This window comes from Oculina patagonica, chromosome 4 (assembly GCF_052425735.1).
Source record: "Oculina patagonica isolate OP01 chromosome 4, crgOcupat, whole genome shotgun sequence".
Lineage (NCBI taxonomy): Eukaryota > Metazoa > Cnidaria > Anthozoa > Scleractinia > Oculinidae > Oculina > Oculina patagonica.
In genome coordinates, this window is record NC_135761.1 from 59,704,204 (window position 1) to 59,732,171 (window position 27,968).

Sequence of the window (27,968 nt, forward strand, 5' to 3'; positions counted from 1 at the left end):
AAACGAGCAATTGCCAATTACAGGTAAGACCATTGCAAAAGAAAATGTCAAGACCTAACTTTTTCGGCATCAGCGTAAAGAATTATGTTCACGGAAAGTGAAAACCATGCCATGACTGATAAAAGATTTAATGTTCAAGAAACCTGTTGTCAATCACATTCTTCAGGCTCTGTTTGAATTTTCACTGTGCAAGTGCATTTCGAGAACAAAAAGACGCATTTTAATTTTTTGTTGTGCTTGTTCAAAACGTTTTGAGAACAACAGCTGGACAAATGCTACGCAAAGCCAAACAAAAATGAAGGAATTTTTTTAAAAAATGCTGTTTTCACACAATTAAACTTGGTGCTCTCTAGAAGCTATGTTTACCCACAGTCAGCCTGCCAATGGAAGTTTTAAAAGCAATTCAGTTAAAGATGTTTTAAATGACAAGGGCATGGAAAAAGTAGTTGACATGTTAAGTCTTAATTGGTCTTAATTTGTTTTTAACTGCTATCAATGAAGTTTAGCAAAAACTAAAATTTAACATTGACAAAACGTTTCTTTCCTTTTGTCTAAGAAAAAGGCAGGTTAAAATCATGATGAATTTTTCAGTCGATATCCGTTTGAACCAAGAGCGTATGGCCGTGCTTGTTTCGAGTCCAAGATTTTCTAAAATTGCTCACGGTCATCCCGTCCTTGGAATGAATATTTAAGAAATATATTTACTTTAGTGTAGGACCCGATTGCTTAATTGAACATTCTGACAGCTGAATCCATCAAACGCCATTAGATGACTCGGATTTGGTTAAAAGTGAATTTCAATTAAAAATAATATTTTCCCATCTTGGCTCTTTTAACTCGAAAAGCATTTTCGTTAGATACCATCGATGATTACAACAATGATGCTGAACGATATGCAATTAAACTGAACACGAAGTTGCCCATGAAAACAAAACATATTCCTCGCATGTTTGTACTATCTAACGTATAGATATAAATAGTTTTACAATGCTATGGAACTTCCCCTCATCATAAAAATATTTTACCAAAGTCAAACGTTACGTGTAAGAATTAACTACAGCTGTAACTAGGGTCTTAACATTTTCACGACGCGTTATTTTCAGAAATTAAAGTAGCACCTTAACTTATGCAACACAATTGTCTAATACACTGACTAAAAATTTTCAATACTGTTCTCATGTATCTATGTAAACAAGTTAGAAGCTAAATCTCATAGAAATCGACCACCTCCAGAACGCCAGCTCCTTAATGGTCACTAATGGAGGATATATATGACAACGTGTGCAATATTAAGCGGTAAGAATCCAGCTTGTACATTTCTATGGTAAAAGTTGTCAAATTGTGGAACATTGATAGAAAATTAAAAGATATTCAAGACTTCGCTCATTCAAAGCCAATATGAACCTTTCCACCGAGGTTGTATTCAACACGAATTGTGATACAGTGGCTTTGCCTTTCTTGCCAACAAGCGCGCATCTTTTCACTGATCTTTACGTTGTTTTCGTTTTGACAACGATCGCTTTACTGACTGCACTACCTTTTACGCTTTTATTGAACGCGTTGGTGATGATGGCAGTTAGATCCACTCGTCGACTTCAAACGAAATCAAATATCTTGCTTGCTTGCTTGGCAGCGACGGATTTTATGGTCGGTTTGACAGTCCAGCCTCTTTTCATTACAATGGAAATTTTCTTTCTTGAAGGAAACAGAGTCAATGGATTTTGTACTCTGAAAAACCTTTCGGGACACCTCTTTCACATTCTCTGCGTTGTGTCGCTGTTTCATTTGGTGTTGATAAGCTTGGAACGTTGCTTAGCAATTAAACATCCTTTTTACTACGACAATCACATCACATCTACACGTTTAATACTGCTGCTGCTATAGCATAGACAATTGCAATGTTATCCAAAATATTGGATATTTTTGCCATTACCAAGAAATCTTTTGTCATCACAACACATGATGTTTTAACAATTTTGAGTATCAGCCCCGTTATTGTTGCCTCTCATGTCGCAGTTTACATAGAGGCACGTCAACACCAACAACAAATCGTTTCGCAGCAAGTTCCACTTGAAGCCAAACAAGAATTTGTGAAAGAAAAGAAAGCACTGAAAACAACGAGTTTTATTATTTCAACAGTTTTACTTTGTTATCTTCCTTCAATAATATTAATGGTCATTAATTTAGTTGAGACAATGGAAGTTAAATTCCCATACATGTTTTCTTTTCTTGCAATTGCTCTGTCGTTACTGAATTCGTTAATGAATCCGTTGATTTATGCGGCTAGAAACAAACAATTTCGGGTGGCATTTGTTCAGCTGCTGTTCCGAAGACGTCTGGAACAAGCAGAAGAAATTGAAATGCGGGTTTTTCGTTCTGCGAACGTGGTTGTCAGACTTCAAGAACAGCCCTAGGGTTATGATCGATAGCTGGTACAGTGTGTTTCCTTTAGCTCGTTCTTGTAGTTGTTGTTTTTCTCTAGTCTGCTTATTCTCAATTTAATTTTCTCTAATTTATACTTGTATTCATTTGAAATTCTTTACCAACTAAAAATTAACTAGCATTTACTAGTTTTTGGAACCTATAGGTGTTTCTTCATGTTAATGTACATTTCTTTTTTTTGACATTTTAAAATACTTTTTTAAAGATAAAGACTGTACGGGCAATACTCGAGTTTAACACACAAGGGGAACATCAGACTTTTTTGACATTTATAATAATACTACTAATAATAAAGTTTTTTGGGCGCATTTAAAGAACTCAATGAGCTTACATTTCTATATTAAAAAAGAGGTTTATATTTTACTATATAATCTGAAATCACCTTGCTTTACCTACCATACCTACCATACCATTGCCTTTGATCTTTGATTTGCACGCTAATAAATATTTTATCGACATTGAAAAGTTCTCTGTCGACAAAAGACCTCACAAAAAACTTAAGTATGTTTGTAAGTTTGCTGAAAAAAAATGACGAAAACAAGACGTTCTTTCCGTTTAAATTGTTCCTTTTCAAAATATGTATAAGTATATTATATTAACTAATGTAACTTATGTAAAGTTAGATTAAGTAATGTAAATAAGTTAATCAATATTGACTAATGTAAATTTACAAATTTATTTGAAGGTGTAAAATTAATGTTTTTAAAACATAATTTCATGTTTGTTTGCCAATCAAGCGAATCAAACAACACACATGGAACTGTCAAAACTGTTCAGAGAGGTAACGTTCCAAAACTTTGACTGCGGGCTCTATTACGTCATCACTGTAGTGGATGTGATCACGTGTTCCATGTGGCCAGGCAGCGGTCAGCGGGTACATATCAAGAACAGGAATTCCTGCCATACACATGGCGTTTGTTGCGTAGGTGTGGAACAGTTGGACTCTCTGAGGAAAAAGAAATAACGTTGCTTAGCTTTCTAACTAAATAGCAGCTGCTTATAGAAGCGTATTATTAATCCGAACGTTGAATCAAAGTACTTTTTGATTTTAATTTCTTTTCGCGGCCGAGAAATGGTCAACATGCGTTGATGTAATCAATCAATCAATCAATCAATCAATCAATCAATCAATCAATCAATCAATCAATCAATCAAGCAGTGAATAAAACAGTCAAACAGTCAGTCAGTCAGTCAGCCAGCCAGCCAGCCAGCCAGCCGCCGCGCAGCCAGCCAGCCAGACAGACAGACAGACAGACAACTCCTGTCACGGGAAAAAATTAACAATTATTATGCATCTCACCGGGCTGGTATGAAATCTCCATTTAGTTAAGTTATCTCCCGTATACATCTTTTTCAAATGCTCTCTCTCAATGAATGTACTGCTTCGCCAAATACGCAAGGCCTGGCTGCCCAGCTCCCGTTTAAACTTAGCACCAGTCCTTCGTGTAAGCATAGTAATGACGCTTCCAATAAGCCTTTTGTATGTCGTAAAGTTGAGTACCAAGGAATAATGAATACCAACGTTGAATAAGAACACGCTCTCTTTACCACTCATTCCAGGCCTCGCGAGTGATTCCTTGATTTCTTCCAGAACAATACTTTGATCAAAATCGTTGTTGTCGTTTCCCGACAAATCAGCCTGTAAATTGTCACATAGAGTTAATGATACACGACCAAGGAGGAGAACGCCTAGAAACGGGGCAGATTGTATATAACTTGTGTGTTGTAGTGCGTTGTTTTAACAGGGAATCTCACATAAGCTCTTTCTTAGTAACAAGCCGGCTGCATTTGTTGTTCGATCCTGCAGAGATGATTCGGTTTTCAATTCATGTTTAATTTGTTTTGATCTAAACTTTCTTCACTTGTGGTAACTCAACCTGACATACTAGATTGCGTTCTATTTTCTTTTTATTATTCTTTATTTTTACACTTACATTGTAAACCCACATGTACTTTTTGTCACAAGCGTGAAACATCTCTTTGCATAAACGACGCCTTTTTGAAATAGCATGGTAATGTACAGCAATCGAGTCCCCATATACAGTCAGGGTCTTCAATTGTGGGCTTCTAGTCTGTTCTATCTTGCCATCGTCTGAAGAGAAACGCATACTGCGTAAACAACAACATATCTTGACAACACTGAATACGTAGTTGTAGTTGAAAATTACGCGCAATATTAACCCTCGTACGTACAAAGAACCCCTCCCCAGGATTTTCGTTCTTTTTAGGCGCAGGAATATTATTTTGCACCGACTTGCAAGCCCTTAACTTAATTTAGAAGATGACACAATTTTTGTTGACTGTGACGCCATATGACGTCATCTAACATTATTAGAGCCGCCATCTTGGATCTGCCATCTTGGATTTCACCATTTTCTTAGAAAGTCAGAAAATAACGGAAATTGATGCAGAATCAACAATCATTTCAGAGTTGGCCTAGTTAAATTCAAATATTGCGCTACTTTTCGGTGTACTCGGGAGATTAAACTCTTCTATAAAACAACGCTTCTTTAAATAACTGAAGTTTAAGATACTGGCAGTCATGTTCTAACCTTCAGGAATATAAGGTTTCCATGTCTTGTTGATCCATCGACCAAAGCCATTCCACAGCAAGCGGCAATCAACATTACAAGATAACAGCGATGGATGAGCTTCACGTGATCCGTTTATTAAAGTTTGAATGTACTTAAAGAAACCTGCGATTAAACATATATGACTCATAGGTAAAGGGTTAAGTCTGCATACGAGCAAAGTGGCCCATCAGGCCGGAGCTTATCCCGATTTCCATAGCATGAAGCGACTAGGAGTATTTCTACTCCCCCTAGATGGGATGCCGGTCCATCACAGGGTTACCCCTAGCCCCAAGTTCATTTAATTCACCGGTACCCAATTATTCACCTGGGTGGAGAGAGGCAATTTGAGAGTAAAGTGTCTTGTCCAAGAACACAACGCAGTGCCCCAGACAGGGCTCGAACCCTGGCCGCTCGATCCGGAGTCGGGTGCACTAACCATTAGGTAACCGTGCCTTCCATAAATGACTCATAACTAGATTACTTTTCAAACTTACATCCAACTTCTACTTAGTCAAGGAAAGAAAAGGGTCACTCTAAAAGGTTTAGAGCCTTCTTAGTAAAGGCCGATTTACACGGTACGATTTTGTCGCATGCGACATACTTACGACAGGCCTACGACACGAATTGTGTCGTGTAAATCAAACCTACAACTCGCTTACGACTGTCGTAGGCGTGTCTTAAGCTTGTCGCATGCGACAAAATCGCACCGTGTAAATCGGCCTTAAGGGAAGCAAGAAGTTGTCCTTACCGTTCGTTTTGCTTGACTCTTTAACATAAAATTCCACCGGCCTTCCATTTTGTAGCGGTGCATTGATGTAATCATTGCTTATATCTCCCAGAATACCGTGCTCTTGTTCATAGCCATGAATGTTACCTTTAAGTAAAAGAGAACGAAATGTTTATTAAGTGTTGCAGGGAAATATTTGTGAATGAACGCTGATTGATGAAATGAATGGATTGAGCAACGTTATTTCACTAAATGATTTTCCATTAAAAGGACTTATTTAATTTATTTTTTTTGTACTAGGACAATTCAGTAAATTTACTTATTTTCTGCTTCTGTAGTTTACAACAATTTCAATAAGGAAAAATTGCATTTAATTTATTAAATAACGTTTTTTGTTTTACTTTATTTTTCGTAGTACGTTTTATTGTTAACGTTTTACTGTCATGATGCTAGAAAAACTGACACTATTCTAAAGTCCTCAGTTTTTATCAAATTCACTTACATCTAATCAATCAATCAATCAATCAATCAATCAATCAGTCAGTTCAGCGGTGTGGTGTCGTCGCGGCGTGTCGTCGGTGTCGTCGTCGTCGCGTATTCAGTCAGTCAGAGAAAGCAAATCACGGCTGATAAGTGAAGAGAGCAAGAAACACCACAACCAACCTCCCGGAAGAAGGCACAAAGAACGACGACGAGTCAGTCAGTCAGTCAGTCAGTCAGCAGCAGTCAGTCAGTCAGTCAGTCAGTCAGTCAGTCAATCAATCAGTCAGTCAGTCAGTCAGTCAGTCAGTCAGTCAGTCAGTCAGTCAGTCAGTCAGTCAGTCAGTCAGTCAGTCAGTCACTCAATAGTCAATAATTTATTTATACCGTTAATAAACCAATCCTGCGGGGGATCCCTAAAGCCATCGCACAGTGTGTAGTCCAGAAAAACCTGGGCCGAGTAGTTCCCAGGCTCCAGTGCAAGGAACACCACCTCGTATGTGCCATTATTATGGTCTATCACCATCGGCGCAAGGGATGCTGGTCCCTTTCTGATATATACTCTCCATGAATCCCCACCAAACCTCTTCAAAAGACCATAGCTGGTCACGGACTGAATAAAGAAACGGCTGAATTCGCCTAGAAGAGAAAACATAGTCAGTGAGAGATAAGCGCCGGCCTAAGGGACCAATATATTCGAACGCAAGCTTTGTTTTAAGAGCTAAAGTTTTTGGTAAATGACACCAAGCTATCTAGAAGTTTTGTTCGCCCATGAGAAAATTTGCTACCCTGAACGTTAAGACTGGGAGATTCACCTCAGGGCCGTTATTGAACTTTTCATGTGATGAATGGAAATATCTCGTTTGTGTTTCGAGGAGTCAAAAGCCCTTCACTCATTTCAAAAATCTATGTTGCGTGTTGATTCTTGGGTGATTTGGGGGAGTGGAGGAGATAGTCTTTCCAAAGGAAGTAAAATAGAAAAATGAAATATATTGGAGAAAAGAGAGAATAAAGTTAAAAATAGGTAGACGGACACCACAGTCCCCTGACAACCTGAGTGCTCGGGTCTGTCTGTGGCTTTCTTTCTCTTCATTCCTTCTCAAACCCCTTAACATTTCATTCAAAATCAGGTCGAATCCCATCTTAACATCAAAAGATATTAAAACTGTCCGATATGAAACTTCCACTAAAACAAAATAAATCAATATAATAATACAAAACTTTACTTAAAGAGGGTTAACCTCTTTATAGTCTCAGATTGTTTGGCTTAATGTACCATAGTTAGTACTAACTATGCGTTTACCTTGAGGTTTTATTTTCCATCTAGAAATGAAACTCTTATCACCGTCTGTTCTATTTGTAGATTCCTTTTCTTTGTGTTCCCAGGCGCTTTTGTTGCGACAGTTTCCAAGTAGTCCTTTCCAGTCCAAGCGCGATCTTTGAAGGCGGCACCAATCAGAGAGGAAGCTGTCATCGTCTCGTGATGTGTGATCACGTGCTAACTTAAAAGAAGTCGAAGGAACTTGTAATTTGTATAAGTAATATTCGTACACAACAATTGCTGCAGAAACTACTAAACAGAAGCCGTGAAAGATCTTCTGTTTTCTGAATGATTTCATTGGGTTTTATTTTGAACCAGTTACGACTGAAATGAAAAGAAGAAGAGGGGATATCAAAATGAAACAATAAAAATAGGTCACCAAGGGTGAAGAGTCTAATGCCGATGGCATAGTGTACAGATGGGGGAGAGAAGGGCGGAGGGAAAGAAAAGAAAGGAAGAGAGAGCAGAAAAAGAGACTAATAGATCACATGATATGAGAAAAATAAAAGAAAAGGACTGTATGAGAGAAGGAAGAAAGGGGACACGAAAAGATGAGAAAGAGAGCAAAAAGGAGGAAAAAACGGATACAAAAAGTAACAAGAAGAGGAGAGAAAAGAGAGGGAAAATGAAAAGGGAGAACGAAAAAAGAGGAGTCTTAAAAAAAAAAAAGGGGAAGAGGGAAGTGCAAAGCAAGACGAAGTTAAGGGAGAAAGAAGTGGAAAGTGTCGTATGCTGAACAGGTAGGAGTGTGGTGAATTAATGCGAAGACGACCGAACTTGGGATTGCAACAGAAAAGAGATGGGGAAGGACGAGAAGACAAACAGAAGAAAAAAAACAGCCATTTTACTGTAAATACTGAGTTTTGATTGGTTTACAGGCTTATATATCAGTTCATATACCATGGACAACAAAAAGATAGTAGGCGAACGCGTCAACGAGAACAGCTGGGGAGCTCAAATATTGCAATTCTTTGGGTGTTTTTAATATTATTACTCGCGCTTGTTGGGTATGAGAATAGTTATAGCAACTCGGCGCTACGCGCCTTGTTGGCTATCTACCATCCCATATCCAACAGCGCGCTCGTGGAATAATTGTTACATCAAGGAAGGGAGACTTATGAAAGATTATAGCATGGACCAGTGTGGAAGTTACCAATATTTCTTTTCAACTTTTTCAGCCTGTTAAAGAAATTCAATGTACTTGAAAATTGCAGAGACAGTGAAGTGTATATTAAACTTATATCAAAAGTAGTTTACACTACACATTTTATCCGAGCCGGGTTAGATTTTCAGGAACGCGTGCCAATTTTATCCGTGCTCGGCCTACCTTTTGATCTTGACTTGTCCTAGTACGGGTGAAATTTTGATTCGGCACGGATGAGGTAAAGTCGTTTTAATTTACGACAAAACTGTGCCGATCGCAATTTTCTGGAGACGCGTACCATTTTTACCCGAGCCGTGCGAAAAATTTTCTGTCGTGTAAATGGGCCTTAAGTGACTGTGGTTATAGCTTCAGTGATAATATATAGATTTTCCAAATCAACCAGTCGACCGACTTTCTCCCAGTTGCCTTGCTAACCTTAAATGGTCGTAATAAAAGAAAAACTTCAGTGGGGATTTTATACGTCTTTCAAAATACATCTTACCGTTTTCCGTGCTTATGTTATCTCGCTTGTTGGACAAAAACTCCACACTGGTCCGTGAATTTTTACCATTCATGCAAACGCGTACGGTACATGACAATAATATTCATATTGTTATTCTGAAATGGTAAGCACTTCATTTTAGATCAAGCGGACAATAGCGTGCATTCAATGGTATTTTACTTTTCTTGGCAACGGGCGACGGGGCAAATAATTATCATATCTTTATTCAAATTGTTTGAAAAATGGCTTTCTACTTTTTTATAGTTTAAAAATGAGGTTTCTTTCCGCATTAAGTTAGGGAAATAATTGATTTCTCTGTCAGTGAACGCATAGCGTTATTTTTCTGATCTACGTAGCCACATGAACCCCAGACACACTGTACTGGTAGGCGCAAAATTATAAGGATTTCTATGATTTTTTTTTTGGCAAAATGATATCAAAAGAAAATATAACAAACTCATGTTGTCTGCGTGATGTTTCTTGGCTGTTTTAAAGCATCTTAACCGCATTTTAACTGTTTTTTTTTTGTAAATTTAACTAAAGTTTACTATTATCTAAAATATTACAAGGGAAAACAGTTGTTTCGCTCAATACACATGACTGTTCGACGAAAGGAAGCCAAAAATTGTCTAACTTTTTGACATTTGCTCCAAAACTTCGCATGGGTGAAGTTCAAAGAAGAAACTTTCAAAGCAGCGAAGTTTGAACCCACATGATTCCTTCTGCGCTAAAGGCGGGGGAATACCTGAATTTGAATGGAATTTTTGGAGGTTTAGACAAGGATTTGAAAATGAAAAAAAAATTGAAAAAATTAAACCACCAGACAGTTGTCCCCCACGCAAGAGCACTCCAGCTTGTCAGGGGGACTGTCTGGTGTCCGTCTACCATTTTTTTGAGAAAAACTATCTCCTCCAAAACATCCCAAAAAGTAACCCAAAAATTTACAAAACACCGCAAAACATAGATTCGTGTTTTGAGCATGAGTTTTTGGATTGCTTAAAACACGAAAAAAATATTCGCATAAAACCCAAGTTAAGCGGTGGACAAACGGCTTTCAGGTGTACCTTCACCTTAAAGAATACGGAAAATATAACCACGACTTGGTAACTTTTGCATTTATCCAGCACCTTGGCCGGTAGAGTGGACACGCTTGTCAATGTTTCTCCCGTTGGGGGGAGGGTAACAAGAAAGATTTTTGTTATATTTGCAGGAAACGATTGTTGGAAAAATCTCCGTGATTTTCAAAAGAAAAGGCTTATATTGTTTTGGCCGACAATATGTTCCGGTAATCGGTTAACTTTATTTTTTGAGCGCAGCTTCGCCTGGTTTTTGGCGCAGCCACCCCCACCCCCTGCCCAAAAAAGAAAAAAACAACAACAACAACAACAAACAAACACACCAAAATAAAGCACGAAATCTAATAACTCAACAATAATAACACAGCACACTCATTCACTTATCAATTTTATTTCATGGCCACATCACTAACGTACATGTCTGCACGACCTTGCATGCTGATAAATTACTGTATTATCAAGAAGAGGATTGACTTCTGCCACAGCCGATTACATTACCTGTTTGGAGATCACGAGAATTTTGTTTCGGAGAACGATCAAACAAAAACTTTTGAAATGTTTTTGAATGCCATGCGCCGATAAAGGGGAAAAACGAAAAAGCCTAAAAGTAACCGTAACTGCAATCTTAAAATTGAATTTTTTTGGGGGGTTGACAGCTGTGAAAATCTGGCGATAAATTAAGGTACTCATCTCAATGAAGTTAATAATTTTCTTTAACAGTGTATTAATACTGTTGGAAGTGTAAGATCGATCACTAGGAAATTAAAGCAGACTTGTAACCAGTCATCTCTCGTGTGCCTGCGTTGGGTTTTGTTCGTCTGCAACGCGGCTACTCTCGTAGCCGTGTCTAAAAATTCTCGATATGACTGGTTACGAGTCAGGACCACAGGGCACACTCGCCACAATTTTCTTTCGAACGAAAACGACAGAGGTTAACTGGACGAATTTTGTTATGTCGAATACTCATTGTAAAATGTACACAAGGTAAATCATTCCATTCTCAGTTAGCGGCCTATAAGAAAACAATCTTGCCCAAATATTTACATTTATGATCATATTTTATATATAATTCTGCGGGTAGATTAGTCAGCATAGATGACTTCTGGATGCTTGTTAAACAGCAAAATTATTTGAAAACCATTCCCCACGAGTCAAACTGTCTAGCCGCCTCAGTTTTCCATTCATTCATTTAAGAACTACAACATTCTTTACGAAAGTTGCCTTTCCTTTATCAATTAATAATTAAAAGTTTCACTTTTTATTCGCCTTTCTTGCTCTACCGCTCTATTAGATCTAATTTAATCTGATAATAGACGTATGGATAATATTCTTGTTGTGACAAGCTAAGTCCTGGGATGTCCAGATTCTGCAAGAAAAAGAAAACGAAGAAAAAAACAGAGTTTTAGAAGTGACGCAATGACAAACTCTCGAATCTGATTAGTTCTTTAAAACACCTTGAGTTCTTGTTTGTAATGGTATAACAGCACTGTTTGTAGTACAGTACAAATGGTAAACCGAAAAGTCCGGAAAGGGGGGGGGGGGGTTATAAGCGGAGTAAAAAATACGTTTCAAAACTAGCCACGACAGTTTTGATCGAAACACCAAGTATATAAGTTAAAAAGGCGTAATAAAACAGCATTTAGCCCTGTTCAGTACTGTCATCCAGCAGAGGGGGGCTTATATATCCGGGGGGGGGAGCTTATACCTGGATGTATTTTTGTTTGTTTCCAGGTAGATGGGACTATAACAAGGGGGGCGTATAAGCGGGGGGGGGGGGGGAGGTGTCCGTATTATAGAGAAAAGATTATACGACCTCCGGTTTCTCATGGACGCAGTGAACTGTTTATGATATAGAGGTGTCCGTAGGATTAGATTCGCTAATATAGGTCAAAAAATTAATATAGTACGTACATGTGTGTCGTACATGGTGGAACTGAAACCTTGGTTGTCAAGATGCTGATAACACGAGTTCAGCATGTCCTTTATCTTCTTATGTGTTTTCTTGGAAGGCTGCAAGGTTAAAGAAAACATCGGTAAATCCTTAACAAGAACTTTGTGAGGGTTTGCAATAATGCAGAAGAAAGAATTCAAGGGCACTTCAAGAATAACAAATTTCATTTGACTGGTTCGCAAGCTCACTTTCAGCACCAGATCCATCCCAATTTTACCCATAAAAACGTGACGATGAAGGTCAATTTTTTCCCTAGCGAACGAAAACAAAATATGCGAAAAACAGCGCTACATACTGTCAACGTCGCCATTTCCTGCGCTTTTGACAACTTAGAAACAAGATAAGATTATTCCAAAACAGTTCTTATAAGTGGCTCTCGCGACTCTCCTCTGAGAGGAGAAAAAGCGAAGATATTTTTTTCTTTAATTAGTCTTAGGTCCCTCGAATGACATTTTGGACTTGGTCAGTTATAAGTTCCGTTGGACTTTTGTAAATTATTTGGTGTGTTCATGGAATGAAGGTTTTCTGGACATGCAAATAGCTAAAAAAATTCGCCCCAGTCCGCGCAACATTTTGACGACAGTTAATCGCCAATAAAGTAACCAAAAATGCATTGTTTTTCTAATGCGCAATATTCATCTGACTAGAAATTGAGTATCTATACCTGTAGGAGCATAGCTTGGAAGTTCACTGGTAGACCATATCTGGAAAAAAATGAAGCAAAAGAAAAAATTTAACGCATAGAATTGTTTTACACTATTTTGTTTATTTGTTTTAGACTATTTTTACATGTAGACTTTTAATGAAGGTTTTTAAGCCGATCTGTTTTTCTTTTCTAAATTTTCGGTGACATCTGTTCACCTTCATCAGAGCGAGTGAAAGTTTGTTGGTGCACTCACTCTGATGAAGGTGAACAGATGTCACCGAAAATTTAGAAAAGAAAAACAGAACGGCTTAAAAACCTTCATTAAATGTCTTCTACCGATCGCACTACTGGTTCCAGTATTTTCAGTAATATTTTTAGACTATTTACATGTAACCTCGCACGGCAACGGGCAACAATTTTTCTCCCTCTTGAAAGACATTTTTATTGACACAAACCACAGAAGCGCAAAGAAAACCTTCATTTTTATTTTTTTATCATATACAGGGAGTATTTATTAACTTCTCACATTGAAATACTTCTGGTTTAAAGAGGCGGCATGGCCTAGTGGTTAGCGCGCAGGACTCGTGATCCGGAGGCCCCGGGTTCAAATCCTCCTTCCTGCCACTGGATGGATTTGTCTTCGGTCGTCCCAATTCAACTCCTCCGCGTTTGTAAATAGCAACTGGTCAGCCTCCTGGCAGTTGGGATTTTTTAACAAGGTTCTGTTCTATTTACAATATTTGTTTATATATTTACAGTGTCCTCAATTAGCACAGCAGTGCTACCTGTAGATACACTAACACTTAATTAAAGTGATATATTTTATTTTTTTGGTAAATACACTTCACTCGAAGAAAAACATCGGGTTTACAGAGACACGCACGAGGAAAACTTTGCACAAAGATAACTAAGTCACGCTTCTGTAAGTGTCGCTTAGTATGTAGGTGGGTGTATGTAATACATATAAATACATACTAGTTATGCAACGCGTGAACATGGAAATCCCACGAGTACTGATCTCGAACACACAGCTAGGCGAGTGATGAGAAATGGAGTGAAAGTGGGAATCCAGACCGCGAGAAGTGGTGAAACCATGCAAGAAAAACGCACAACGCAAGAAACAGCGCAGCGCACAGGGAAGGGGGGAAACCGTCGAAAACAACGGCCCTGACTGATGGGACTATGGCATGGTATAAATGCATGTATACTCCTCCAAGTACAGGAACAAATTGATTAAAAGATTAAACGACGCGTTACAATGGTTTCGTGCTTACCTTAATACTGACTCCACAAACACACGAAGAGCCTGGTCAACAACAAATAGGTAAATGAATGTATTAGTATATAAAAGCACTTCAAATATGAAAATTGCTTTTCTAAAGTTACGACTAAGTCTTCATACAAACATGCAGAGGGGAGGGGGGTGGGGGGGGGGGGGATATTTCGGAAGTCAGTAGTTCAAGACTAGAATGCCAGTTAGTTTACTTCATCGACTTTAAGCTAAAAATTAAGCAAGTGTAAAATTTGTACCTTAACGTGAATCCAAGCAATGAATGAGTCACTAAAGTTCACTCTGAGCCATCTTACAAGGGGACCCTAGAAACGAGATTTAAATAACTGTCAGTCTAAACTGAAAAGATTGTTAATACCAAAAATAATGTACATTGTACATCAAACTATGGAAGAGGAAAAGCTATTTGTCTGAATAGACACGTGCAATGTAGTCTGACCAATCAGAAAATAGTTGCCATGTGCACAACGGTGAACCAATCAGATACAACAACAAAACTAATCATCATATATTTCCCGCACTTTGTGCTGCCGGTCACACGTCTTTATCTCGGGTTCTGATTAGCTCATGGGCATTCTATGCCATAGTGACTGGTACATGTATTTGCTACGCTAAGATCGGAAAATTAATTTACAAACATTTTTTTTGTAATTTCACAAAACAAAATCACAAATATACATGAAAAGAGGGAACTCATGTTAACTTACGAATTGTTTTTTCTTGTCTGATTCCAGTTTTGAGATTTCGTTTTTTCCTGCTTCCAAAGCCTGTTCATCATACACAAAGTCACGCACTAAAAACCTGAAAAAAGTCAAGATGATAAACCATCAGAACACACAAAAACTTATGATGTAAACACACAGGCTCTATGTTAAAATGCTAACTACTAGTGGTAACCACAGGTTAGAAAGTGCGGCCTTGACGCACTTAGAAAAGGTATTGGTAGGGAGTGTCAATAAATAAATGATAAAATGGAAAAAAAAAAATTTTTGAGTAGCGGGAAGGAATTTTTTTTTTTTTTTTCGTTTTTTTTTTTTGTTTTGGGGTGTAGGGGGGGGTTATTTTTTTTTTTTTTTTTTTTTTTTTTTTTTTTTTTTTTTTTTTTTTTTTTTTTATTTTAAAAACATTTTTTTTTTTTTTTTTTTTTTTTTTTTTTTTTTTTTTTTTTTTTTTTTAAAAAAAAATTTTTTTTTTTTTTTTCCCCCCAAAACAACCGCATAAATGTTACCGTTTACTGTATTTAAACACCGTTTGAGGAAGAGCACAGAAAAAATTGTAAGAAATGAGCTAAATGGGATTTGAAGTGATACCAGTGGAATTCCCTGCCATCTTTCCATCCAGTGTTAAGCTGAAACTACTCTAGGACCAAACGGTGTTCAACACGACCTGGGGTCAACGAACAGGTCTTTGGAAGAACATGTACATGTATTATCAATAACTTCCCAGACAATCAATGAAACTTACTTCTGTTCTCTTGCATGCAGTTTGAACTCTTCCACCACTTTCTTGAATAATGTTACAGTAAACAAGCCATGTTCATTGTCTTCATAAACTAAACTGTAAAACAACAAATCAAAAACAATGAAATCAGTGCAGAAATAATGGACAAACTTAAAGGTGTAACCCTACATTGTAACTTGTAATTTGAATTAAATAAAATTTTACTTTTGGTTGGAAAATTTTTATAAACCTCTGATTTATTTTGTTCCAGATCATATCATTACAACAACAACAACAACAACAACAACAACAACAACAGTACTTTATTTAACCAGCGACACTTAGGAGCGCAAGCGCTCGTGAAAATGTGTGCGTGAACGCAAAATTGTATAAAAAAAGAACAATAAATATATCATTGCAATAAAAAAAAAAATACCGGTATAAAGTAAAATTTAAACCAAAAGAAGACCTTATTGTGTTAACTTATTGGATGTTTTTATTATAATTATACGTAATATTATTATTTTTTTATCTACAGTACTGGCAATAAATTTATTTCATTAGCTTCAAGACCACTATTGGAGTACCATAGCAACAAAATCCCCTACTAGTAAGGTAGTGTAACCTTAGTCCTAAACTAAGCTTCATACATGTATTATAGGAAATTAACGCGTCATGAAATTAACGGTATTTAAAATTTTGTTTTTTTTTTTTCGCGTTATTTTTTTTTATGTTATTTTCCGCGCCGTTTATTATGGGGTTTTTTTTTTTTTTTTTTTTTTTTTTCCCTTTTTTTTTTTTTTTTTTCCAAGAAAAAAATTTTTTTTTATTTATAAAAAAAAGGAGAAAATTTTTTTTTTTTTTTTTTTTTTTTTTTTTTCCCCCCCTCTTTTTTTTTATTTTTTAAATAAAATAAAAAAAAAAAAAAAAAACACAAAAAATGTACCTGTAAGATACATTTATGGTAAATTATTGTTAAATAAATTATGATCAAACCTTGAGGATTCTGGAACAACCATATCTGTTAGTTTCCAGTACACTTTCTCCCATTCACTGTACAGGGCCCTACATTTATGTAGTTACAAACTTTAAGTCAATTTTTATAACATCATAATCAAAAAGCCACACAATGACATACCCAGATGTACTTGATAAAAGTATTGATTATTACATAAAGTACTTAAGTACGATGTGTAAGCATAATAAGATGAGTACAAATGTGAATGTATCACTTTATGCTGAACACAAGCATGTTTCAGACTGGTTAAGAAATGATTGTATGTTAAATACACATGACTGTACATGTAAAGACATTAATTATAAGAAATTAAATACCTGGGAACAACCACTAACTGCGTGGTGAGGTATTCTGAGTCTAAAACAAACTGTTCCTTTTTCACCAAGTCACCTAAATTCCTTGTGAGAAGGCTTCCCCTATCAGGAAGAAAAAAGTATTTACATATTAAGTAAACAAATGAGGGGAGCTAATCAATGGTTTACAAATAATTTTATCAGAAATAAGCATCCAGGTTAGCCAGGTTATTGTGTGACTCTTCTATAAAGACTTCTATCTAATAAAGACTTCTTCTATTGTTTGAAATGATTTTTTTCCACATTTCCTTGGCAGGTTTTAGTTAAGATTGAGATATCAAACACCCGAGCGAGTGTTTCATCACATTTCCAAAGACCTCAAAGATTATCAGAAATACTACGCTGCCCTTCTTATTTTAAACTCTGTTCTCAGTGTTTGGAAATGTGACGAAAAAAAAAAACACTTTCTCTCTTGTATTTAAAAATTGAAATATTAATATTACATCAAGAACACAGTATGTACACTTACGTAGCTTTTCTCTCCAAGGAGGCCAGCGTTCCTCTGATTGTGTTATAAGCAGATGACTTGGTCTTCAAGTCATGTTCAATCTGAGTCACTTGCTGTTACATAAGAACAATAAAGAAATAATGTTGCCAAAATCAAGGAAGTGACAAACAAAGATATCAAGACTAACCAAATTTTAAGGACTACATGACTATAATGTCAAGATCAGTGATTAGTATTGCATTGCGCATCCAGAATTGTATTTTTAGCACAATCACATAAACAAAATGGCGGCTCTTTCCTACATGTATGTGCTTGGCTTGACATTGAGAAGTATTGTTTATTGTATATCGGATGTCATGCTACTAGATACACTGTAAGGAAATGTTTGTTGAACAATAATTTCAACACAGAAGTTTCAGCTACTTTAACTAATTTAACACCCCCTTGTGAAAACTCATCGCTTCTGCATGCATTGTGTGCTGTTTATTTTTAACATACCTTGCTGATGATTTCTGTCAAGTTCCTCAGTGATTGTTTGATGGGGTATTTAGCAGAATCCCACTGAAACTTGGTTACAAAGTTTGACAAGTCCTCTGTAAAATGTAACAGCATATCAGTTTTAAAGTACAAATGTACACAATTACTTTTTTAAAAATGTTACACTCATTTTTGCAGACATACCGTATTTACCCGTGTATTAGTCGATCCCGTGTTGTCGCCCCCTTTTTTAATTTTTTTTTTTTTTTTTTTAAAAAATTTTTTTTAAATTTTTTTATAAATTAAAAAAAAAAATTTTTTTTTTTTTTTTTTTTGGGAAATCAAAAAATAAAAAATAAGGCTGAAATTCTGTGCTGGTTTTGATTTTTAGAATAGTGAATTTACTGTACAGTGTAGAATAAAAATTATTATTATTAGTGCTGCTGTAAATTATGAGAAAACTCATTTAATTGGCGCCAAATCAACACTATAAAAAAAATTACCGTCTTTATTATTTACTACAAAAAAATTGTCTTAATATGGGAAAAAGGGACAACACAAAAACAACTGTATGTACTTACGCCCATTTGCAAGCAGATTTTCCCTCACTCTGTCCTGAAAGAAGAAGTGATCACATTCAACACATACACCATACATGTACGTACACTGTACCAAAGTGTATTACTGCACACGTACAGGCAGTTATAAGCAGCATAAATTAATGTGTCTTCTTTAATTTATGTGGTATGGTTTGACAGTTTTTTAACTAAAGGTAAAAGGTAAAGTCTGTGTCTGAGCCAAGTGGCCCATACAGCCGGAGCTTACAGTGTGTATCTTACAGGGTTGGAAACTTTCCTTAGCATGAAATGACAAGGAGTATTGCTACTCCCCCTTGGATGGTATGCTAGTCCATCGCAGGGTGATTATGTTACATGTAAATGAAATTCGTGTGATTTTTAAAATACCCCACAGCAGTAATCCGTGATTTGCCGGTACCCAGTTTATACACCGCCTGGGTGGAGAGAGGCACTGTGAGAGTAAAGTGTCTTGCCAAAGAACACAACACAGCGCCTGGGCCAGGGCTCCAACCAGGGTTTTTTTAACTCAGAGTCGAGTGCGTTAACCATTAGGCCACCGCGTCTCCCACTTTATAACTGAAGGGAAGGTTATAATGCATGTAACCTGAAGAGATTTTGGTACAAACCTGATGCTCTTCCAGTACGTCAACCATATAGTGTGCTAACTTGCGTGTTACACTACAAATGAGGAAACAAGAAATGAAATGTTAAGTCTGCATAGAGCTAAGTATCCCATACTGTTGGAGCTTTAGACTATTCACAGCTGTCTCTATTTTTCAGTGCAAAATAACGCAAAAGAAACAGAGACCAAAGCAAGCATGACGAGCAGGGGGGTGGAGGCAAGTGGGAGAAAAATAGAGGGACCCTATTTTTTTCTCGCTTCCCACCCCCGCCCACCACTGCACACCTCCTGTTTTGCGCTGGTACAATACAATACAATACAATACAATGTTTAATGTGGTCATTACACTTAGCTATGTTTCGTGTTCCCCTTGTTAGCAAAATCTGGGGGAACCCCCCAGCAAATTTTAAAGGAAAACCAAAAAAAAAAAAAAAAAAAATAAAAAAAATTAAAAAAAATTTTTTAAATTTTAATTTAATTTCGTATTTCTTTTATAAATTTTTATTAAAAATTTTTTAAAAAAAAAAAAGAATGTACAGTTCCCTTGTGGTTCTGTTCCCATACTCATTGAACAATCAAAGGAAAATAGGATAAAATAGAGGGCTGTGAATAGTCTATTACAGCTTTAATTATCCCAGTTTCAGTAACATAATGTGATTGCAAGTACAGATCACATGTATCTCTACTCCCTCTAGATGATCCTATATGCACATTATTATTTAATTTATGAATGCTGTTCCACAACATATTGTACATGTAACAGGGCCATAAAAATGCATTGTACCTTTCAACAAAGCCATCCAGTTTGCCTAGATCATCAGATAATCCAACAAGTGTATCCAAGGTTCCCACCTGCCAAAAAAGAACAACTAAGCTCTGCTGAAAAGTACACTGTAATTTACTAAGTTCCATTAAGTGTTTATGTGAGGCATGATTTTCATATACTGGGATAAGTGAAAATTAGAAAATAAAATTAAAATTTTTGATAATTTAGTCATAATTTTCGCAGAGCCCCTGTTGATACCAGCCAAGTGCTGAATTGGGCCACCCTGCCTAAATAAAGTTGACTTGACTAAGTCATTTATTGCATGACTAAGGCGGTCCGAGGGCTAATATCTATATTTTTTTTTTTTTTTTTCCCCCCCGGGGGGGGTTTTTTTTTTTCCGGTTTTTCTCTTCCCCCTTTTCTTTTTTTTTTTTTTTTTTTTTTTTTTTTTTTTTTTTTAAAAAAAAATAAATTAAAAAAAAATTTTTTTTTTTTTTTTTTTTTTTTTTTTTTTTTTTTTTTCCCCCCCTTTTTTTTTTTTTGTTCCCTGTGATTTGAGTTTTGTCCTTCATGGTACAATTCCTGTCTCATAAGATCGGAGAGCTTGATAAAGGTACTAACAATAATCTTATTTTTGAGGGTACAAACATACATAAATTATAACATACCACCCAGAGCGCAAAGAGACCAGTGTGATCAATTAAAAAAGTTTTTATCAACTGAAGCACCATTTACTTATAATGTACAATGTTTGACAGCTAAGAGGACCAATAACAATACTCAGCAATCAAAATGTTTTAATGCTCGTCTTTTTTGATAAGTCATGAATTATAACTCTTATTAACCAAGCTTACTCAGGAATATTATGGGAATAAATTGCCCCTCTGTCACTTCTGTACAGACTTGGCAGTGCACTACTGATGGTCACCCAGAAGCAATCTAGATTTAACTGTACAATTGTACAGTGTATTGTACTTTTATATTTTTATACTTGTAATACCAGAGCGCAGAGGTGAGAAAATGCAAAACTACGAAGGCCTGATACACCATGGCGGATCACTTTTTGTTAAAGACAAGCAAAGTGCATGTCTTTGAATAAGGACAACTACAGCAGAAAACAATCCGCAAGTTCTAGAACATCTGATCAGAAGTCCGGTCCAAGATTGTGCGATTTGTAGTTGCCCGTCGTTAATCAATATACAAGCTTACTTAATGGCACCGCGGCTACATTTTTATCGTATTAATAAAAAAAATAAAAAGATCAGATCATCACCAACCTTCAGTTCGGGAAGCTGAAGTTGGAACACAGGAGATAGTCCAGTCATCTTGCCTTTTAGGTTCGTGTACGTCTGCTGGGGCGTTTTATCACCTGGAGCTGAAATCAGCCAATACTCTGCCATTCTTTAAACTATTCTAGTCAAAAATCTACGCAATAAAAGCTACCATGAACGCTAATTTTACACGCGAATCTTTTGAACCTTCGCAAGAACAGATCTATCACTATTTTGCTGACTTTGCGCGCATGACTGTCACGTTCTCGAACGCTGGCTCGTACTATTACCGGCAATTTATCGATTTTTACAAGAATCAATCGATTAATGATTCGAATTTGCCTTTATATGGTGCTTTAGCAAGAGGACTTCCGTTTCATGCGAAAAGTCAAAGGATTTTATTCCTCGATGGCTGCGAAGGGTCTCTCTCACTTCTTTCAAAAGGACAAGGTAGTTAAATTGTTTATAAATTCCTTTGTTCGGTCAAAACAGTTCGAAAGTACGTTGAATTGAGTAGTTTCCGCCTCTCCGAATGCATTAAGTGTGTTTGTTTTGCTTGTTTTGTACAGTAATTAGCCTTGATATGTGAAAGAATCCAACACTTCTTGTTTCTAAAACATACTGCCATTGAATTTGTTTTATCTTACAGACCTTCCGTCCAAAAAGGAAGCTCGAAGAAGGAACATTACGTTACGAATTACACAAGCAATCGAAGGTTAGCCGTTTATATTGAAATTAGATACATGCTTGGCCATTCATGGTTGATTCAATTCGACCTTCATGTTTATTTCATCAGTTGTTTTAACGCAAAGAAGCTTTAATTTATATTCTTGATTGAATTTTTTTGCCTTTTCAAGGCTTCTCTTCACTCTGGCATCAACTTGAAGGAATGTGTGAAACTCCCATCGGACGAAGATTTGAATGACTGGGTGGCAGTTCACAGTAAGATTAAAATCACAGCTTTATTATCAAACTTAACATCTTGTACAAATAATGCTCTTACTCTTAAATTACTACTGTGGGAGGATCTTGTCTAGAAGATGCTTGATTACTTTCTTCTTGAGATATGAAGTCTTATTTCATGTATAGTTTTTCTTGCATGCGTGATATTTAAGCTTACTGAATGTTAATTAACACACTCGTAGAAAGATAAATGGTGAGGTTAATATAGCTTTCAGTTTATACATTTGCTTCCTGTATAATTAATGTATTTATAGACCCTATTCCTTTCTTTCTCAGGGGAGGGACTGTTTTGTACAGTAATGTTCATCTGTGGTCGGATGTTTTCAGTTTTTAACTGAGTACCCTCTTGAATACAAGTGTCCTCCTCCCACAAATGGCCCCCAGAGATTACCTTTGGTAAAGTAAAATAAAATTTGGCATTCAGATATGCAGTGAACTGCATTGCCAAAACTATTGTCCTTAAGAAAATGTCTTTTAAAAGTTTCACTGATTCATGTGCAATTTTTTCTGTAATAAATGAATGTGTGTCCAGCAGTAGCAGTGTGAAATATATATATGATAAATGCAAATGCGGCCTTACACTACTGAAGACCTGAAAAAAAATTTTCAGGCTCTGAGCGGGAGTCGATTACCCATATACAAATAAAGGGATTACCCATATACGACCGCTCTCATGTGGCTTTGATAGCTCAGTGGTAGAGCATTGCACTGGCAACGCAAAGGTCGTGGGTTCGACTCCCGCTCAGAGCCTGAAAATTTTTTTCAGGTCTTCAGTAGTGTAAGGCCGCATTTGCATTTATCATATATATATTTCACACTGCTACTGCTGGACACACATTCATTTATTTCACATATACTTGGGCCGAGTATCATGTCCACCATAAAGGGATTACCCATATACGACCGCTCTCATGTGGCTTTGATAGCTCAGTGGTAGAGCATTGCACTGGCAACGCAAAGGTCGTGGGTTCGACTCCCGCTCAGAGCCTGAAAATTTTTTTCAGGTCTTCAGTAGTGTAAGGCCGCATTTGCATTTATCATATATATATTTCACACTGCTACTGCTGGACACACATTCATTTATTTCACATATACTTGGGCCGAGTATCATGTCCACCATAAAGGGATTACCCATATACGACCGCTCTCATGTGGCTTTGATAGCTCAGTGGTAGAGCATTGCACTGGCAACGCAAAGGTCGTGGGTTCGACTCCCGCTCAGAGCCTGAAAATTTTTTTCAGGTCTTCAGTAGTGTAAGGCCGCATTTGCATTTATCATATATATATTTCACACTGCTACTGCTGGACACACATTCATTTATTTCACATATACTTGGGCCGAGTATCATGTCCACCATAAAGGGATTACCCATATACGACCGCTCTCATGTGGCTTTGATAGCTCAGTGGTAGAGCATTGCACTGGCAACGCAAAGGTCGTGGGTTCGACTCCCGCTCAGAGCCTGAAAATTTTTTTCAGGTCTTCAGTAGTGTAAGGCCGCATTTGCATTTATCATATATATATTTCACACTGCTACTGCTGGACACACATTCATTTATTTCACATATACTTGGGCCGAGTATCATGTCCACCATAAAGGGATTACCCATATACGACCGCTCTCATGTGGCTTTGATAGCTCAGTGGTAGAGCATTGCACTGGCAACGCAAAGGTCGTGGGTTCGACTCCCGCTCAGAGCCTGAAAATTTTTTTCAGGTCTTCAGTAGTGTAAGGCCGCATTTGCATTTATCATATATATATTTCACACTGCTACTGCTGGACACACATTCATTTATTTCACATATACTTGGGCCGAGTATCATGTCCACCATAAAGGGATTACCCATATACGACCGCTCTCATGTGGCTTTGATAGCTCAGTGGTAGAGCATTGCACTGGCAACGCAAAGGTCGTGGGTTCGACTCCCGCTCAGAGCCTGAAAATTTTTTTCAGGTCTTCAGTAGTGTAAGGCCGCATTTGCATTTATCATATATATATTTCACACTGCTACTGCTGGACACACATTCATTTATTTCACATATACTTGGGCCGAGTATCATGTCCACCATAAAGGGATTACCCATATACGACCGCTCTCATGTGGCTTTGATAGCTCAGTGGTAGAGCATTGCACTGGCAACGCAAAGGTCGTGGGTTCGACTCCCGCTCAGAGCCTGAAAATTTTTTTTCAGGTCTTCAGTAGTGTAAGGCCGCATTTGCATTTATCATATATATAATTTTTTCTGTGTTTAATGCAGTTGTGGACTTCTTTAATCGTATTAATTTGATATATGGTGCAATTGCTGAAGTCTGCACAGATGAGAGTTGCCCCACTATGTCTGGAGGAAAGAGGTTTGTGGTAACAGAGTATTTTACCTTTAATTATAATTATGTTGTAGTTCAATTTTCAGCTTGGTATGATCTGGTATTTTCTTTTTTTTTTTTTTTTAATCCATTATCAGATATTACCATACACCAGAAGGGTAAAATTGAACCACAACATATACATCATGAAGTACCTAATCGGATGAAATAGCATACAGTGTACAGTGGCGGATCTAGGGGAGGGGCCCGGGGGGGGGGAGGGGGTCCGCCTCCCCCTTCTTTCAAAAAAAATAGAGGCCTGAAGGGCTTTTTCAAGAATGTCTCTCTAGGGTCTGGATGGTCCCTCCCCCCTCTTTATCTGAGGGTCTGGACCCTCCACTGGTGTAATAGTAAATATAGCTGAAAATTGCAATAATAAGCCCTCCCCTCCCCCTAAGTCCTAGCTCCCTAAAGTCTAGTGGTTATTTAGAGGCCCCATCAGACGGTTGTGTGGAATATCAGTACTTGACATATTGTTCAATTCCAGTTTGGACAATTTAAATGGAAGTATTTTTTAGAGAGGGTTGCACTGTTGACTGATAAATTAAATCTTGATCATTCTCTAATTCTCTTTCTCTAAGGTATGAGTATCATTGGTGTGATGGGGACAGGTACAAGAAACCAACTTCAGTTCCAGCACAAGAGGTATGGAAATTAAAATAAAAATTAGAAGGAAATAGTTGCAGTTAAGCTGTATTGGTTCAGTAATGTTCATTAAACAGTTAATTGACAAAAAAACTAAATTTGTGACAAGATTATTGGGAGCAGGTAGAAGTTATTGTAAGGCCTCCCATGCATGAATGTGTTGCGACCATTTGCGAGATCAATAGAACGATCAAATGGATCAAATTTCCCCAAAACAACTGCTACACTAGAGAGCCAGTAGAACTACATCTTAATTGCTCTTCACAACTTAACTTTCTTATCATAAAGTGGTGTTCAAATTTTTGCGTTTTTCTACAGTATATTTCCTTGCTTATGGACTGGGTCGAGAGCCAGATTAACAATGAGGACATATTTCCAATTGATAAAGGTACAGTAAACTGTCAATATATTGCTTTCAACAGGTTACTCACAGCCAAAATAATGAAAATAATTAAAAAAAAATTCTAGCTAGCTAGTATCATAGACATGCAATGCTTGCAGAGGGTGACATGAAGCTTCTAAACGTATCCCAGACACAACTGTTGAGAAACTTTCTAGCTTATAGCAGAAAAAAGGTTTTGTATTTTAGTATTTCTTCTTGCCCTTTGCCCCATTTCATTAATTGCTTCCTATTTCGTAACAATTTTTTTTGTATGTCTTGTTTGTTAATTTTTTTGTTTTATTGTTTTTTTGTGGGGAGGAGGGGGGGGGCATGCTCTATCATTCTGCAGCATTCGTAACAAATTGTCACATTACTATGATGAGCGTCCCAAAGAACTCTCTATAACTCTTTCTTTTTCTAGAATGATAGGCACGAAATGCATGCAAAAGGTGCAGTGCTACATGTACACATAGCCAACTGAACCCTGTGCATGTATTGTAGTTGACTAAATTGTTCTTTGTTGTTATTTTAGACATCCCTTTTCCAAAAATTTTCTTCCCACTGCCAAGAAGATCTTGACAAGACTCTTCAGAGTGTTTGTTCATGTTTACATCCATCACTTTGACAAAGTACAGTCTTTAGGAGCTGTAAGTAATAATTTTAATTACATTATGGGAATTAACACAGAGGTTCTTTCAATTATCCATGCAAGGTGGGAACGGGTTTCGTCAGAAATTGACCAGGGAGGATGGCTTGAGCTTGGGTTCTTTCAAAGATGACTTGTCTTGGTCACAATTTGAGCCACTACCGGTATGATTGTTTGTCTGTTCCTTCGTTCGGTTGGTTGGTTGGTCATAAACCCAACTTAAAACCCTAAGAAAGCGAGGATGCAAACTGTTTGTCAAGATTTTTATTGTATTTTTAATTTTTTTCATTCCAGGAAGCACATGTGAACCAGTGCTACAAGCATTTTTATTATTTTGTCACTGAACTTAACCTTGTGGAAAGAAAAGAACTGGAGCCTCTAGTAAGTGGACATTACAGCTGACAGTATATGCCTAGTTTGTACTCCATGATAGCACAAAGATCACGTTTCATGGGAAATTTACTTCGCATTTCACGATCTTGCACATAATTGCGAGCGATGGACATAAAGTCAAAGATCATGGTGAATGAAATACATGATTCTCGTTTCACGAATAACTACATGTATATAGCAAATCACAGCTCACGACTGTTTAGATCAACATGCTTCACAAGAAGAAAATAGTTTCATTTTTCACGTGGAAAAAAATTGTCAAGTCATGGCTAGAGAAAAGAGCTTCACTATTCCACCCTCTTCCCACACATTTCTAGCGACACTGGGTGGGTAGATATTAGGGTGCGAGTGGCCTCCCCCTGCCACTTTTTAGAAAATTAAAAATTGGTCAGCTATCCTAGATCTTATTATATTTTTGCCTGGGGGGGGGGAAGGGGCAGGCTTCCACATCACCCCTAGTGCTGTGTCACAATTTGCTGGATCCGCCCCTGCACTGAAATGTAAACCAAGACTGTGATGCAAAGTCATAATGTTTTTTGTTTTCCTTTTTTCTACAGAAAACAATGACACAGAAGCTCTGTTGCTGACATGACAGATTTTTGAGATTTTAAATATGTAGTTTGTAAATAGATTTGATCACACATTTCTAGTAGATTATGCAACAGTAATTTGTCATGTTTAAAATATTTAATGAAGTGACAATTGCTCTCTTGTTATAAAAGATGACATCTTTAATATGCATGCATATTTTCATATTATAATCTATTATTGATCGATAAATTTATACAGTTTTAATAATCAGTTGTTTATAAGAAAATGAGGGATTATTATAATTAAGAAACGTTACAAAAACCACAAAAATATAGCTTTCTTTAATATCTATGCACTGGCGGAAAGAATAAGTCAACATCTCAATGCTTTTGAATAAAAAAGGAAAATGTCAAATACTGCAGTGATTTAAATAAAACATTCTCTTCACTTTCAAGAAAAGCTCAGATTATTATTTGTAGATAACTTATCTACAGGATTTAGTAATACAAAAATAAATGGAAACGGATTTCAGACTGATAACAACTTTATTGCTTTTTTGCTCCACGGCGTAAGACCATTTTTTTCTGGCCCCGGCCTAGACTGTCCACAGCCTCTGTATTTTGCAACTCAAAAAATCCCCCCACCCCCCCCCCCCTGCACCAACCGTTTTGCTCTGGCGTTCAGTTCTCTGGCCGTTCTTTCCCGGGCTCATCGATCGAAAAAAAAAAAAAAACGAATAAAAAGAGGGCTGTGAACAGTCTAGCCCCGGCCTTGATACCTCTACCATTCTCGACTCCTGAGACCTCTCTTGCGCACGACTGAAGCCTAAGCACTGGGTTCGAGAATCGCAAATGTACCTCTACCGCAGAGAATGGGTTTTTAAACCTAATGCGCGCGCAAGAATGCACGTGTAAT

At 37.1% G+C, this 27,968-nt stretch overlaps 2 protein-coding genes and 1 pseudogene across 2 annotated transcripts; 1 reads left to right on the top strand and 2 right to left on the bottom strand.

Annotated features, from left to right (window-relative positions):
- Nucleotides 1–3,205: 3,205 nt before the first annotated feature.
- On the bottom strand, nt 3,206–7,841 carry LOC144648633 (uncharacterized; annotated as a pseudogene).
- Nucleotides 7,842–11,090: 3,249 nt separating this feature from the next.
- Nucleotides 11,091–21,396, bottom strand: LOC144647781 (V-type proton ATPase subunit C 1-B-like). Its single transcript, XM_078507476.1, has 15 exons — nt 21,133–21,396; nt 19,874–19,941; nt 19,094–19,145; nt 18,471–18,504; nt 17,911–18,005; nt 17,434–17,525; nt 16,929–17,027; nt 16,590–16,658; nt 15,618–15,710; nt 14,861–14,954; nt 14,393–14,458; nt 14,137–14,168; nt 12,881–12,920; nt 12,177–12,275; nt 11,091–11,631 (listed from the first exon to the last, which is right to left on the bottom strand). The coding sequence occupies exons 1-15, from the start codon at nt 21,253–21,255 to the stop codon at nt 11,542–11,544; spliced, it is 1,146 nt and encodes a 381-aa protein (XP_078363602.1). The 5' UTR covers nt 21,256–21,396; the 3' UTR covers nt 11,091–11,541.
- Nucleotides 21,370–27,584, top strand: LOC144647819 (MOB kinase activator-like 3). Its single transcript, XM_078507531.1, is given in 10 exon segments — nt 21,370–21,576; nt 21,776–21,841; nt 21,984–22,068; nt 24,351–24,444; nt 25,038–25,101; nt 25,420–25,489; nt 26,016–26,030; nt 26,033–26,130; nt 26,424–26,510; nt 27,080–27,584. Coding segments are annotated over 10 exon segments (681 nt in total). The 5' UTR covers nt 21,370–21,504; the 3' UTR covers nt 27,110–27,584.
- The last annotated feature ends 384 nt before the right edge of the window (nt 27,585–27,968 follow it).

Excerpts from the sequence above, each read along its gene's own strand:
- LOC144647781 (XM_078507476.1), bottom strand. The coding sequence starts at position 21,255 with ATGGCAGAGTATTGGCTGATTTCAGCTCCAGGTGATAAAACGCCCCAG. Across the intron at positions 18,505-19,093 it reads ACGTACTGGAAGAGCATCAG|GACAGAGTGAGGGAAAATCT; the intron begins GTTTGTACCAAA and ends TTCTTCTTTCAG. Across the intron at positions 17,028-17,433 it reads TCCTTGGAGAGAAAAGCTAC|GGGAAGCCTTCTCACAAGGA; the intron begins GTAAGTGTACAT and ends TCTTCCTGATAG.